General features: G+C 43.0%; 1 protein-coding gene across 1 annotated transcript in view; it reads left to right on the plus strand.

Moving 5' to 3' along the window:
* The window catches only part of LOC147684725 (cytochrome P450 2K1-like), a 73046-nt gene that overhangs the window by 28405 nt on the left and 27985 nt on the right, over nt 1-16656 (plus strand). The window contains exons 3-5 of the mRNA XM_086942386.1: nt 6153-6302; nt 10441-10601; nt 15790-15963. Of these exons, the coding sequence (XP_086798512.1) occupies nt 6153-6302; nt 10441-10601; nt 15790-15963 (485 nt within the window). The remainder of the gene's footprint in view (nt 1-6152; nt 6303-10440; nt 10602-15789; nt 15964-16656) is intronic.

The raw sequence follows: 16656 nt of genomic DNA on the forward strand, positions 1-16656 counted from the left end.
ACATTGTTGACAAATACATGGCGGCCATCTTGTAGTGACTTATTTACAAGTGCTGTCCCAATATAACAACTTAAAATAGAGTGCAGTAGGGCAAATTATATTTAAAAACACACAAGATTGCGCCATTCATTCATAGGTGCAAAAACATGTAAAGGGTGAAAAAATATTTGCAAAATTCATATATGAATATATATATATATATACAATATATACATCCTATATGTAAAAACACACTTGTCTCAACACAATTTATAGATGATGCGATTGTTTGCAAAAACAATGCGGATTACTATCCTACTTCATGTCAGTTCGCATCACTAGTGTGTCTCCCCCTTATTTTAGTTTATTGAGCCCTGAATGGGCATTAGAACAGCTAATCTGAGAGATTCATTTGCCGGTGTATGACAGATTCCTGGTCTCACTATAGGCTGAATGAACTTTGTATCTATGCCTATGAATTTGACATGTCTTTAGATGTGGACCCATAGCGCCTCATCATTATTCAACCCTACTGGGGCCTTCGTTTGGAGATCAATTATATAAGTTGATTCCAAAATGCAAAGTTTCCGAACCCTCTCTCCCCTTCTCTCCGATTTGTCAACTTGATCAATGCAGTGAAAAGTTAGCGAATCTCGGTTGCTCTGGTGGAATTGCTTAAAATGACGGGCAACCGGATATGCGGGATCCTTGTTAGTAATGGCCCGCATTCGTTATTTATTGCACATGGATTACCGCATACTTCCCAATTGTAGCACCTGGCAGACGTGTTTCGGCGTGCGCCTTCCTCATTGCCAGTTTTGTGCTCAATAGTTCCAAACATGGTTTTCGCAGGGTTTGTTAAGTACTGCATAATGGAATCCCATTGAGTCATTAAGGGGTAGTCACAGAAAGAGGACTACGGAGTCTTCCAGCAGTAAGTACTGTCCTTTCTCTTCTTACTTAATGCCCCTGGTCCAAACCCAAGTGCTCTTGCATTCAAGTAACAAAACAGTCTCGTTTGTAAGCGTGGTTCAGTGACCCGCCCGTGCACACGATTATGCCCTGACACCGTCAGCTACCAGACTGTTTCCTACTTACTTGCGGCAGGATCAGTGGTTGTTTTATTCACTGGCGGAGTGTTTTATCCAGCAGTGGATCTGTGCTCCCTCCCCTGAGAGCACAAGTTATAGTTACTTGAGATAACAATACCTTGTGAATTTCAGTTTTTTTTAATTCTAAATGTTTGTTGTCATTGAAATTGTTACCTAACTATGATGTTACAATAACCTTTTTTTTATTTCAGGGAATTTCTAGTTTTTTTTTCAACTTAAAGTAACATTTTATTACCATATGGAAAGTCAACACCCCGTGGGCATGGCGCGGTGTTGACCACGGCATGGCCTATGGCTAGGTCCTTTGTACAGTACCCCACAGGCAGCCAGCACCCCCCATGCAGGACCTTTGGCCATGCACAGCATGGGTTAGGCTGCAGGACCTGGCCTGCGGCCAATCCGTGCAGCCAACAAACACTCCACATGAATTGGGGTTGGCTACAGGGCCTAGCCACACTGTTATGATATGTTATTTATTTTTGTAAAGCCTAAAAATGAGCTCCAGTGGGCCTCACCTGCATTCACAGCCTCAAATTAAGCTCTGTCATATTAGGAAAGACATTGCAACTCAGAAATAACTTTTGTTTTTATGACATCTCATATGAGGGTCTTCTGGAGGCATGTAGGTCAATGTAGGTCACTAGTCAATGTTTTGTTTTTATTTATTTATTTATTTTAGCGATTTGTACAGCGCCTGGTGACCCGAGGGCATCCCCGCGCTAAAATCTTGAAGGCGAACCTGAGGGCAGAAAAAAGGGGAGTTTTTATTTAGGAAACAATATCGTTTTCAATTTCTTCCTGAACCGCAGGTGATTGGATTCCAGTCGGAGGGTACGGGGGAGGGCGTTCCATCTCGTGGAAGCATTGATCGAGAAACGGCGGCCACCCGAACGTGTCTTCTTATGCCTAGGGACGTTGGCCAGATTCTCATTCTCCGAGCGGAGGGACCTGGAGACTTTGTAAGGAGTAACCAGGTCTCTTAAGATGTTTGGGCCAGAACCGTTAAGCAGCTTATGTGCAGTGCAGAGGGTCTTGAAATCGACCCTTTGGCGGATTGGAAGCCAGTGGAGATCCTGGATTGCATGCCTGGCTGATGCTCTGGAGGGGAGATTCCAGAGTAGCCGGGCGGCTGCGTTCTGCGTTCGCTGGAGTTTGGACAGGGTAGATTCTGGTGCTCCGAGGTATATCATGTTACAATAGTCCAGCCTTGCGAGTACCAGGCCCTGTACTAGGAGCTTCCTGGATCGGGGCGGGAGAAGTGGGAGGATCTTCCTGATGGAGCGCATTAGGCCAAAGCAGGTCCCTGCTGTCTTGGTGGCTTGAGTCTTCATTGACAGCTCGGGCTCTAGCCAGACTCCTAGGGTTTTAATTTCCTGTTTCGGGGTGGGGATTTCCCCGAAAACGTCTGGCCAGACCGAAGGAGGGATGGTGGACCACTGCTTGTCCAGAAGCATGACCTCGGTCTTTGACCCGTTTAGTTTGAGTGCTGACTCACACATCCAGGTGTGGATGTTTTTAAGGCAGTTTTGGAGATTGTCCGGGTGTTTGTCCAATTGGGAAAGTGAGACGACTAGTTGGGTGTCGTCGGCGTAGCTTACTATTTTAATCCCGAAGGGGGTGACCACGTCTTCAAGGGGGGCCATGTAGACATTAAATAAGGTTGGGCTTAATGAGGACCCCTGGGGGACCCCGCTCGTGAGGGGGAGGGTGGCAGAGTGGAATTCGCCATCCCACACCTGGTACGAGCACCCTGAGAGGAAAGACTCTATCCACTTGAGCGCTGAATTTGCAATCCCTGCAGCAGCTAGCCGATGAAGAAGGACACGATGGTTGACTGTGTCGAAGGCTGCGCTTAGGTCCAGGAGGATCACTGCCACTGATCCTCCTGAATCCAGGATGCATCTTGCCTCCTCGATGACGGCGAGGAGGGCGGAGTCCGTGCCATGACCTGGACGGAAACCCGTCTGGGACTGCCGTAAGATGTTATTGGCTTCCAGGTATCGTGACAATTGGCCATTGACCAATTTCTCAGCCATCTTACTGATACCAGGGAGGAGAGAAATAGGTCTGTAGTTCGCCATGTCGGCTGGGTCAAGCTGGGGTTTTTTAAGGAGTGCCTTAACAATTGCACATTTCCAGCTGGGGGGGACCGAGCCTTGGGAGAGTGATGTGTTTATGAGCTCCGTAATTGTGGGTACTACGACAGGGGCTACAGTTTTAAGGAATCTGATCGGGACAGGGTCTAACGGGGATCCACTTTTCATTTTGGTTAAAGTGGATTCTACCTCGTCTCTTGTTACTGCTTTGAAGGAGGTGAGCTGAGGACGCATGCTATTTCCTGCGTAGTTAGTGGAACCCTCAGCATTCGAGTTGTTGGGTAGGCTGGGAGGGGGCAGAGATGTTAAGATGCAATTGATTTTAGCATTGAAGTAGTTAGCCAATGCCAAGAAATTGAATGCATACATTTTAGCATGAAAATCTTAAAACCACAAAGTTTCCTGGATTCAGTGGAATCTTTCACAACAGTCACTCGGCCACCTCTCTCTCCATCTCACTGAGACATCCATACATGACTGTAGTGTAGTGTGACTTTACTATTCATACTCAATGCGCAACTCGATACCGGGTAGGTTACACAGCGTACTAAAGCAAAAATACTCAACAGTACTTAAATATACTACAGGGACTGGTCCCCACAGTGCAGTGGCCCTCAAAGAGATGGTTGTTGTCTGAGTTTGTCAGGGTTTACCAACACTGTGAAGATCAGTTTGGTCCTCAAACTGTTTGTTAAAATACAAGCATGTCCAAATGTACAAACTCACAGTACACTTGCTTCTTTTCTCACAGTGTCTATCACTACTAATCACCAATTCAACTTTGCCCCGCTTCACAATATCTAACCCTTTTCACTTTCCCGAGCTTTCGTGAGGCCGGCAATGCTGATTTTGGCACTGCTTTTGAAATATCAATAAAAGGGATTGAACCATAAAACTTCTGACTTCAAACCATGGTTGTCTTAAGGACAGCTTCCTTGATGTCTTGAGGTCTCCATGGAAGTCTTGACATAATAAGATGTCTAGTGCTGGGCTGGTGGTGGATGCAGATGTGCCATTTTGTGAGCTGGTGTCATTTTTCATCCTCTAACTTTATTCCTCAGCAAGAGAGAGAAAGCCTAAAAGGACCAGATAAGAGGGAAGAACAATATTAGAAAACTAACAAAGTGTGAAATCAGGGAATGAAACCAACCTGCAAGAGTGAGATAAAGAAATAAGAAGTCTAGGGTGGTGGAAGAAAGAGGCAAGAGGTGGAGTCAAGATTAGGAATTCATGGGACCCAGGCATTCGGCAGTTCCAGTTGCAAGTTTCAAAGAAAAAAGTTTGGCCATTAACTAGTTTTTAATCGGACTTACAGGAAATGACCATATGGCAACTGTACTAAGCAAGTCTTCAAAGCCACAGACTTTTAGGATGTTACAGGGTTTTATACTTGCCAGTGTCGAGTCATTTGATTGCATTTTATTGTACGGTACAATACACTAGACTAATTTCATCCCAGATCTATAGTACCATAGACAATAGAGGTTTTCTTCCAGTTCAGAATATTGGGTTTTATGTGGACTTGATTCAGCAATGGTGGCAGACATTTTTACTGATTTGTTTTCTCCTGCCATTGAATTATCACTATCAGCTAGTATGCTGCTGACAGGATTTTATTTCTGTAAGTGTCATGGGAGAAATGTTCTTTTTCATAATTTTTTTAGGCAATTTTATCCAGGAAAAATAGCTTTGTTCATTTTCTCCTTTCTATTCTTTGTGTAACACATTTAATTTGCCACTATATTTTTTCATGTATATTTTGGGAGAAGTGAGTTGCTAGAAATGTTAATTATGTGGGTATAACTTGCTTAGTTTTAAGGATTTTATGTTATGCTTGTAATGCAAAATTACCATAAATTATGCTATTATGCCACGCAGCATAATTGTAAAAGTGTCCCCATTCACGGCGTAGGATTACGTGAATAGAACGTAAATCAGAATCCTGTGATTGTTGTTCGCTGCAAATTGTGCATTTTGTGCTATTGTTTTAGCCTGAAATGCATCCTTGTGTCAAAATTGGCGGGACTTCGAGATAAAATATGGACTAAATGACAAATTTACATTTCACATAATTAAATTGTACTTTTATCGAACATTTGCATAATTACACAAAAGCAAATTACACAAACGATATATGCTAAATTGAGTTGTGCAGGGCCAGTGCTAGAACTATTTCATTTGTACATATGCAAACCTCGTACGAATTTCCCTTTGTCCAGTTAGAATGGAAATCTGATCACCTTATTGACTTACACACAAATACGACAAATTGACCTTACTTATGCCAGCCAGGAATTCACAAATGGGTTCCTAGCAGATATAAACCCACTTATGGTTGTGGAGACCTCCACAACTGGAGCAGAGAATGATTTACCTGTAAGTAACACTCATGGTCTAGAAATGTGGGTATTCCTAGGCATTCCAAGGTGTGGTTATTCCTGGAACTTTCATTCTCCTTTCAAGCCTGGCAGGGTGGATTTTCATCCAGCACAGTGGTGGAATATATACTGTTATCACAGTGGGAAGGAGAGTGAAACACCCACAGACTTGAATAGTAAATGGGGGGAAGAGGTTGCCCCGGGAAAAGAAAATGTGCATCTACAAATATGATTGAATGTCCCCTCTGTGTGGACAATCACATGACATTCTAGGAATCCAGATGGAAACTTGTGCTTGGCACAGTTTTCCATGCAGACTCATCAAAATGTGTGTGCATTTCAGAAAGTAGTAAATATAGACTCCGAAATCTATTTAAATCTATAAGTATAGATATACTTCTTTTTTTTGTGACTCGGCCCTGGAAGACTTGGGCCCTTCTGCTGCCTAACTGTGGGCCTAGCACAAAACAGTTGTACATTGGGCCTTTGATATTTGATCAATGTGTGTGGTTGAGATGACCTGGACAATAATGTAGTATTTAATCCACCTCTTTAGAGAAATATTGAAATCCATTTATTATTTTTAGGAATTGGCTTCAGTCATGGGGAGTCATGGAAAGCTATGCGGAGGTTTACTTTATCAACTCTGCGTGATTTTGGAATGGGGAAGAAAACTATAGAAGACAGAATTCTGGATGAGTTACAGCCCCTTATTAATCATTTTGAATCTCATAAGGGTAAGTAAGGAGTGCGTTTATTTTTATAATATTATGGCTTGCGTGAGATTTAATAGATGCACTTTGGTTCCTAGTTCTTTCAGTGGATGAGAGTGTATAAAGGTACACTTTTAGGAGAACATGCATGTAGAGCTGTTGCCCTGTGATATAGTCTTGGTATGTATCGGTGATGCTCTTTTTCCTTTAAAGCATTGGATAACATTTTAATTAATATTAATATAGGGCTAGATGTAGGTAATCTCAATTTACCGATTCTTAAATACAGAATTTTACCGATTCGGTATTTAAGAATCAGTAAATGTGATGTAGGTAAAAAATCGGTAATTTTTACTGATTCAGTAATATTCGTTATTACCGATTCGGTATTTACCGAATCAGTAATAAGGAATACCTTCCCATTCATTCCTATGGGCCTGGAGGCTCTTAGGAATGAATGGGAAGCCATTCACTATTACTGATTTGGTAAATACCGAATCGGTAATAGGGGGAGCATATTCAAGGGTGGCAGGGTGTCACATTGACACCCTGTTGCACCCCTGAATCGTGCAGGTGTGCACATGTGGCGCACATACATGCCCTAAGGGCATGTATGTCTGCCACATGGCACTTTTAAAAAAGCACAAAATTGCTTTTTTAAAGGTATTTGATATTTACCACCAACTTGTAGTTGGTTGTACATAACGAATCCTTAAATCAAAAATGCACTCACTTGAGTGCTCCCTACATAGGATTTAAGGATTTGTTAATTTACCGATTTGGTATTTTAAGGATTTGGTAATTTACCGATTCCCTAAATTACCGAATTGGTAAATTACTGAATCCTTAAATCCAGCCACCTACATTAGAAAAAGCTAAATACCAGTCGGTAACAGGAAATTTACCAATTTTCGGCCGTTACCGACAGGTATTAAGCTACCTACATATGGCCCTTAGTGCTTCATAACACAATCCTGCCATACCTAGGTGCTGTAAATATCAAGCTGGAAGCTGCGTTTGCATACCCAGAATGTGAACTCATGAATTTTAGAGAACGACAAATGTTAACTCATTCTTGTTGGCTTGTTATGTGAAGGTGACAAATACCTGTTTGGATTGCCCGGACCATTAAAAACTCTGTGCATACTTGTAAAGTTATGTAGATGTGATGCATAACTTTCTTCATTATAGGCTTGCCTAAAACATATTTTTTTTCCCATCTTTGTAAGGTTATGTAAATGTATATGTCCCTATTGTGCCAAAGAACAGCCCAAAAGAGAGACACCTCTTTTTCATACATCTATAAAGTCAAAGTTCAAAAGTGTGCATCAGAAAAAAGTTCGCTAGATGATCTCATTGTTACCTTTCTTGGCAAAAGTGCTGGAGGCTCATATTGCCAGTCACCTCTGTTCCTTTTTAGAAGAATCTAATGTCCTTAACCCACATCAGGCAGGATTTTGGCCTGTTTATTCAACTGAAGCAGTCATTCGTTCAGTCATAGATGATATTTGGGAAGAAGCTGACAGAGGCGTTACCCAGGGGCTTGTCCTTCTTAATATGTCTGCGGCCTTTGACACGGTCAACCATGAGTTATTGATCAGCCTGTTTCTTTTTTAAAGGACAGCTCACAATCTATCCAGCTATCCTCCAGGGTCAGCTTAACTTGTGGAGTACCTCACGGATCTTCATTATCCCCCCATCTTTTTAATCTGTATATTCACCCACTGGTGCACTCCTTAAAAGAGATGCAAGTCAGAGTTTATAACTATGCAGATGATCTGTGGCTGTTGGTTACCATTGATCAATCTCCGCAATCCATGGAAATCTTCCAAAATACTATGCTGTATATCCGAGAATTGATGAATAGTAATTGCTTAAAACTCAACTTTGATAAGACAGAGCATCCACTAGTATGATTTTCACATGGCTTCTCAAAAGATCATGTTCAGTTGGTATCTACTCTAAAAAGAGACATTACTTTGTGATTAGCATAGATCTATCTCACCATAAGTCTTACCTGATTCTTACCTGCCAAGCGCTCATGTCAATTCAACATGCAGACCTACAATGGAAATGGAGGACTGGTTGGGTGCAGGGATCCTGGGATGTATACCCCAAAGCATCTTTCTGTCTAATCATAACCACAAACAGCCTATTTAGTCTCCAGCTGACACAGATTCTCCCCCTTTGACTATAGTTCTTACGGATAGATGAAAACACATGGCCATGACATGGAGGACATTTCACCTTCGTAATTACCCTTGTCTCCCTCACTCTCAGTGTACGGTGCAAGTCTTTGTTAACCCCTTCCATGCTGGTGACGGAACCGCTCCGTCACGAGCCTCGGTTGCGCTGTGCTGGTGACGGAGCGGTTCCATCAAGGCCCGCTCGGCGCGCCTGTGCGGCGCATTCTATTGAGCGGGCGGGGCCGTGACAGAACCGCTCCGTCACAAGCACAGCGCGCCCGAGGCTCGTGACGGAGCGGTTCCGTCACCAGCATGGGACCGCCGCCCCCCCCCTTCCCCCTAGCGTTGCGGCAGAATTGCCGCCGCAGCAAAGGTGTTAAATCACTTCCCTGATCGTTGAATATTGTCTGTCTTGTTTACTGAGATCCTACAGCAATCACCTCCTCTCAGTGCCATCTTTTGTCACGGGCATTATTATAGGTCAGGATCTGCCTACAGATAGCAGGTTGTTTGAATATTCTTCGCGCTCACCTGAGGATGATTAAAAATGGCTTCTCCTGTAGGCAGGACCTGATGATCTGCCAGGTTAAGAGAGTGGGCAATGCCTGCTTTTTTGATGCTACTGAAGTTGCAACTCATTAGTTTAAAGAAGACACAAGGTCCTACTGCTATTTGAGGTACATGATTGAGCAGAAATTAAGCAATGAAGTCTTGGTACTACCCCTTGTCAGGCAAGTCCTATCTGGACCCATTATATCAATGGGATTTCCGGTTTGTGAGACTTGCTGCAAAATAACAAAGCACTATACAAATAAATTGGACTGGAAGACTGGTGGTCATAATAAAAGGGTTACACTAGAGAATGAAATTCTAGAGGGTTAAGGAGTCAAGCAAAGGACTCACCATTCCATTTCTGCTGTGACTTAACCAGGGTCACTGGAAGTATACTGCAGGGGAGTATCAAATTATGCAGCAGTGTTGGCTAAATTATGCGGCATGAAAAGGTTTAATTATATGGCATAATGCAGCCCATTTTTTGTTGGTAATAAGTCATTATTTTGGAATTTTACACATGTTAACACTATCTGGGCATAGGTTTCACCTCATTAGTACTACTTTGATGCCCAAATACAGAAATAAGCAGCCGAGAAGTAAGCAGTCATCCTTGGTAAGTGGCCATCCACTGAGAAGCAACACATGTCGCTGCCTTTTTAGTAATTTTTGATCCGTTTGAGCAAGAAACAAATTTTTTTGGTTGAAATCTGAAGATTATGCAGCAGATGATGGATTATGTGGCAAACGCAGGAAATCCATAACTATGCAGCCCTAAAAATGCATGAGCCCCGGACGTAACTTTTCAGCACTGACACAACTATTTTATGGGTAACAGTTGCGCTTTACAAATTTGTATAACATTGAATATCTTTGCAAACTACCTTTCTTAGAGGTTGTCCATTTGGTGCTGCATTATATTTTGCACCACTATGTGTACTATAAAATATACTATATAATATACTGCAGCTCCACTCTTTTGTACAACAACTAAATTCAAATCCCCAATAAACTGCATTGTGACAATACTTACCAAAGCACATATGTTTCTATATCATATTTTAATGCACTCAGCTGTTATGTTACTCGAGAAAGTAGTTGAATTGCATCATATTTGCTTCAACCTTATCATCTATCAGTCATCTCCCATGACTGATGAACCATGGCTTGAACCATGTCTAATTCAGTATTGTTTATTGCTGTCTTAGCACTGCAAGACATGTGAAATAAAGGAGTGAAGATCTGCATTAAGGATTTCCCTTATTCAATGAGAACATCAAGGGATGTTTACAAAGACAAAATGCCAGTGGAAAAATAATATCCCTATTTTTGAAAATGAGTACTGGTCATGAAGATTTCAGGATAAAAAATGCTTAAAGTGTTAACGTGTTTTAAGAATCTGGTATTTATGAATTGGAATCTAGGAAAACCTTTTGATACCAGGATTATAATGAACAGCGCTGTATCCAACGTCATCTGCTCCATAATATTTGGGAAGAGGTTCGAGTATGATGATCCAACATTTCTGACTTTGATCCATCTCATTGGCGAAAATTTCAGATTGCTGGGTGCTCCTCAGGTGCAGGTAATTCTTGGCCTCTTCATACAATATAAAGTTTTGTTTCTAGATTATTGTATATTAATATGTTATCTCTGTGGTTGTAAAACAGTATCGATTTTTATTTACATTTTCTGTAATTTTCCAAGGCACAAATTATCTGGAACAGAAGTGTCTTTTGTCATAAATGTATGGGAGGGATGACTGACGTTTTCTTTGAGTGCTCTGTTCTGTCCACCATGTACAGTTATTCATCATCATGTCCTGGGCTCAAACATATGTAGTTTTTTTTATAGCTTAAATAATTCTTTTATTTGTTTTTTTTAAATAAACCTTAATGCAATAGTGACAGGCATATAATACAGATCATAAATGGTGTGCACTACATATACAGTAATTTGCTTTAAAAATGTACACAGATAATTATAATAAACAGATTCAAATATAGGTTAAAAAGGAGAAATATCCAGATGACTATAATTTACAGATTAAAAGTGATAATCAATATATGTCATATGACATGCATCCACAAGCATTCAAGCATATTACATCGACTCTAAATTTCATATATATCTTAGGTCTACTAAAATAAGAGCAATAAAATGATAACGTATGTAAACAAAGGTATATAGTTAGGGATGGGCGCCTTTTTTGGAGACGGCAACCTTTTGGATCATGACACCTTCCTACAGGCTACAGGTGCCCCCCCCCCCCCCCAGACTTTATCTGTTGCACGCCACAGTCACGCATTACATTAGAACGACTTGGGCGCCACAACGACTCCAACCTGCGCAGAATGAACTGGTTCATTTATTATACTACATGGGAGCAGGGGGACACCTAGTCCGATGGCTGTACACAGGGGTCAGAACATACTCAGCAATCTCGCTCACAACACTTAGGGACACCTGGGTTCAAGACACAGGCACAATGCTAACAGATAAAGAATGGCAGATGATCTTGAAACACCCTAGGCGGGTTTCACGGAACGTTACGTTCAGATTTATACAGGTGATGGTCTTGCACAGAGCCTATCTGACCCCCAGAAGGCTACACAAAATGTTTCCGAACTCCCCCCACCTGTTGCCCACCTTATGGAGAGGAAGAGGCTGGGTTCCTCCATATGGTCTGGTCCTGCACACGCATACGGGGGTATTGGTTGGAGGTATGCCAAGCACTACGGACGGTCACTCATTTGCCAGTACCCGAAGAGGCACTGCCCTGCTTGGTGGGGTCTCGTAGGCGGTCTAAGACACTAAAGGCTCAGCTGAAATTCCTTGACTTGGCACTCCTACTGGCAGTCAGAGCATTGACGATGAGGTGGAAATCCCCCAGACCACCGGGGACACCACTGTGGCATATAGAAGTAGTGAAGAAGGGACGAGCAGAGGGGACAGCTCTCCGAAGTGAGGAGGCGCAAGGTCAGAGGAAATATACTATATCACAAGACTGGGAGATTATGTTAATGGCGCTGGAGGGAATGGACCTAGTCCCAGCACATGGGGATGGAGTGTAGGGACCGTACACAATACGGAGGTTACTCTGGCGTGGTCTGTTAGTACCCGAGGAAGCGCACGGATTGTCGGGACTCATTGCTTGACAGCATACATCTTAGATATAGTTGGCTGGAGTTAGCTCAGGGAGGATTCTGTTACCACCAGGAGGAGGGAGGGTTAGAGTATGGGAGGGCTATTAGGGGTGGGGGAGGGTCGTTGGGCTTTTCATTTTGTTCTCTTCCTATTGTAATACAGGACAATGTTGCAGGCATACTCCTGATCCGCATTAGAGCCGGAAATGTGTAATATGTCAGAGACATTCAAGGACATTATATTACTCATCCCATTGTGCGTGACTCAAGTGTCACCCTGTGATTAAGAGAAGACATGGTTGGGGAGAAAACGGAAAAGTTGGCTGTTGAATGCATATGTCGATATGTAACTGTTTTCTTATGTCCTGCACAGCTATGAATAAAGTGTGTTAAAAAAAAACTAAAAAAACAAAGGTATATAGTTCAATTTACTTTCTCAGTCTCCTAGAAAAGGTCCTACCCCTCTTTCCACCCAGCCATTCACTTGAATGCTGCCCGAATTACCTGTCTTCACATAACTTTCACTTCCCTACACTTCACCACCTACTCAATGGACCCAATTCACAAGAGAGTATTGTACATTTGCACCCACAGGTCTACATCTTTGTAAGGGAACACATTTTGGAATTTCTGCAATGTACAACATGTTTCCAGGTGCCTGTTCATTAACAAGAACAAGGTGATGGATAGAATGCTTGAATCAATGTCAGCCACTGGCAGTCCCTCAGGCAACACCCGAATCCATTGGGACTCAGCCATATGCAAATTCGTCTTGACCCTGCTCCAATAGGATCAGTCCAGCCCGAACTGCCAGGTCAGGTCTTCCTTGAAACGGAACACAAGCCGCCCAGGATCAGTTTCACTCCTACTAGGGCTCATCCGCCGGTATAGCTTGGTTCCAGTGGCACAGTGAGTCACTGAAGCACATGTCTGAGCATAGCCATCACACTTAGGTCAGCAAAAACATGGTGATGGATGGAATGCTTGAATTAATCTCAGTCACCGGCAATTACTCGGGCTGCATACTAATCCATCGCTTCTCGCCCAACATGCCACTCCAGCACAGACCTGGCAGTTAGGGCTGGACTGTTCCTATTGGAGCAGGATCGAGACTGATTTACATACGGATGAGGTGGCATGGTGTGCAAAATAATGATGGACTGGAATGCAGACCCAAGAAATAACAAGTGGCTGAGATTAATTCAAGCATTCCATCCACCACTTTTTGTATACTTTTGAGCTCCTACCCACGGAGGCCCGAAGGACGCTGGTGCATGCCCTGGTAACAGCACAATTGAACTATGGCAATCTCCTCTATCTGGGGGCCACAGAAAGGAGCCTTGACCGCCTTCAGGTGTTACAGAACATCGCAGCCCGCCTGGTCTTGAGGTTGCCTAGGAGATCGGCCCCGAAGGCAGCGCTCCGAGCTCTCCATTGGCTGCCGGTGAGGAGTAGAATTGAGTTCAAAGCTCTGTGTATGTGCCACCGCATCATGGGCGGTAAGGCACCGGTGCAATTACAGGACCTTGTTACCCGCTATGAGCCGCCCCGAGCATTGAGATCTACTGGCTCTGGGTTACTGAAGATCCCCAGAGTGAGAAAGGCTCACATGGGGGGCAGGTCCTTGAGGTTCTTGGCTGCAAAAAGCTGAAATAAACTCCCACTGGAACTGCACCTAGAACCCTCAGAGTCTAGATTTAGGAGCAGACTTAAAACTCATCTCTTTGTTCGGTAGACTGGGGCTCTGTCAAGTTGCGAGGGTTTTGCTACTACCACCCACCATAGCGCGGGGACACGTCGTTGAGCGTAACCAGGCGTTTTATAAACCTGCCTATTATTATTGGCATGCGCATTTCCGCTGATGTCATTGTAGCTAGTGTGCAATTGTGCAATTGTGCCTGCTGAGGTGTGATTGCTTATCTGCACCGGCATTTTTTAAAAATCCCTTTAAGGAAAATATTCTCCCTGTGGAGAAACTCCACCCTATACACCCTTAATTAATTTGAGGAGTTTTTCGTTACCCCCTTGGGGAACTGACTCTTCATTATTATAGCATTGTAGCCCCCTGCATAGGGCGATACTGGCTATTAAAAGTTGTATCCCTGATTTAAAGGCCTGTTCCACAGTCGAGGGTCGATGACGAAGGAGAGGGTGTCAGTGATGGCAGGTGCAGGTAAGAGTGATAGGGCAGGGTGGGGTGGGGGTCGACAGACGACGAGGGACAGTAAAATTTAAAAAAAGAAAAACGCTTACCTTGCACTCGCCACATCGCCGAGTCGCAAGGTGAGTGGTTTTCTTTCTTTATTTACATCGTCTTTTGTCGACTCCCAGCCGCCATGCCTCACTGCACTTACCTGCACCAGCCGTCACTGCAACAACTGGTATAGCCCAAGGCAGAAGGCCTTAAGCACTATTGGAACATTCAAAACATTGAGAACAGAATGTTCTAAATTTAACATGGAGACACAGAGAGACAAACATTGAAATGTGGGAGCACATGATCGATACCAGGCATTATTGGTCCTCTCCAATTCTATTATTTTAATGAGGCTTCCAAAATGGCAGTGTTCTAATCAGTAATAAAACATAGATAAAACACATATTTTCTTACTACAGAGAGTCCTTCCTGTTCTTATAAAGATTCTGCATTTTTACCAGCCCAAATAAAGACATTCAGGTTCACTGACATTAGATAATGCCAAAGGCACTAATACCCGACACACCAAAGAAGTGGCAGTCAAGAATGACCCCTGTAGGCTGCAATTGTCTAAACAGATGCACATGCATGACTTTGTAATCACCCTGCCCTTCATTTCTAAAACATGTAGATGCTAACCATATAACGTAAAGAAAGCACTAATAGATATATGTTGTGCCTGGAACTCTCTGGAATCCATCATCTAGAGAATGTTGGGAGAGTTCCAGGCAGTGGCAGTGGATACCGGGGTGAAGGGTCGCGACTCACTACTCACCTTAAGTAAAGGGAGAAGCTTCCAACTACTGCGTTCATCTCCTTCCTTTCAATATATTACTAATCAATGGTCTCTAGCACTCCATTAAAAATCATTGGTTAACTCACCATTAATTAATAGTCCTAATTTTAACAATGAGTAGGAAAGCTGTTTCAGTGTCATCGTTTTATTGCTCTTCTTTGCTATAAGTGCAAAAAAAAATCACCAGACTTTTCCCCTGGTTTGTCAATCTTACTTTTGGGCCAGAAAACACAGTTTTCAACAGTATGATTTAACTGCATCATGAGATACACTCTTTATTCAAGTCTGCAAGATTGTTTCACACAAGTTATCCATTTGTATCTTTGTTTTTACCTGTAAATGCTAATTGTAATTTTTGCAACGGAGTAAAGATTGAATTTAATTAATACAATAATGTTCGATATTTCAAGAATCTATATCAATATAAAAATAAAGTTCATCATTAGTTAGGGAATATTAATGTCATGTTATCTGTCCTGATCCTGGGCAGTAAGGAGCTCAATCCACTAGGAAAGTTAGCAGCTACTTCAAGAATAGTGTCATCCGGGCAACAATCGCCTGGAAATCTTTGTTAGTTTCAAAGGAATACCTAATAACCAGTTTTATTTTATAATCAACATTTTCTTTATTACAGCTGTATAATTATTATCCCTACCTTGGATTCTTACTTGGGGCTCACAAGACTTTAGAAAGAAACGTGGATCAGCAAATCGCTTTCTTTCAGGGCTTCTTTAAAGAGCACAACATGGAATTTGATGCAAATAACATCACTGGATTTATCGATGCATACTTACTGAAGCAGGAGCAGGTATGTACATTCGTGTGTAATCGGAGCCACAGTTGCCTAGGGCTGTTTACAATTCTTGCTCTGTTACCAACAAATGCAGAGAGCCAATCTCCTTTCAGCTTTTACAAGGTCTTCCTTACCAAAGGAATTTTAGAAGGGTTATGCACTTGTAGTTAATTGCTTTGGCATTGAGAGATTTGTCTAGGGTCATAGAAGCCTCCTGGATTCCAAGGCCCTTCCCTTTGCTTCACCGTAACCAATTACAAACTTCTGTCAGAAGCAGGGCCGGACTGGCCATTGCGGGCACCGGGCAATCCCCCGGTGGGCCGCAAGGGTGGGCCCAGTTTTGGGCCCCTAGGGGCCTTTTTTGTTACAGGGTGGTTTTTGCAGCATAGTTGCAAAATCGACCCTGTAACAAAATCGGCCGAAAACTAGCGCTGGCAAAAAGCCCCAACGCACCCCTAACCCCCCGGGGGGGGGGGGGGCAGCCGAGCACTTTGCCAGGGCCTGTTTTGGTTCCCAGTCTGGCCCTGGTCAGAAGTTGGAATGCACCCAATGAGATTGCGAGATTTCTACATGCACCTCTGTCATTGGCCAGTCAAAGTGCCATGCCATGATGTAGTGATGGAACTCGGTGCTTGATTCTGACAGAGCCACGCTGTAAGAGAGGATGGGAGGCTGGCGGTGACCTTGCCACTTCTACGGTATAGGGGT

Source organism: Lissotriton vulgaris, chromosome 10 (genome assembly GCF_964263255.1).
Source record: "Lissotriton vulgaris chromosome 10, aLisVul1.2, whole genome shotgun sequence".
NCBI lineage: Eukaryota > Metazoa > Chordata > Amphibia > Caudata > Salamandridae > Lissotriton > Lissotriton vulgaris.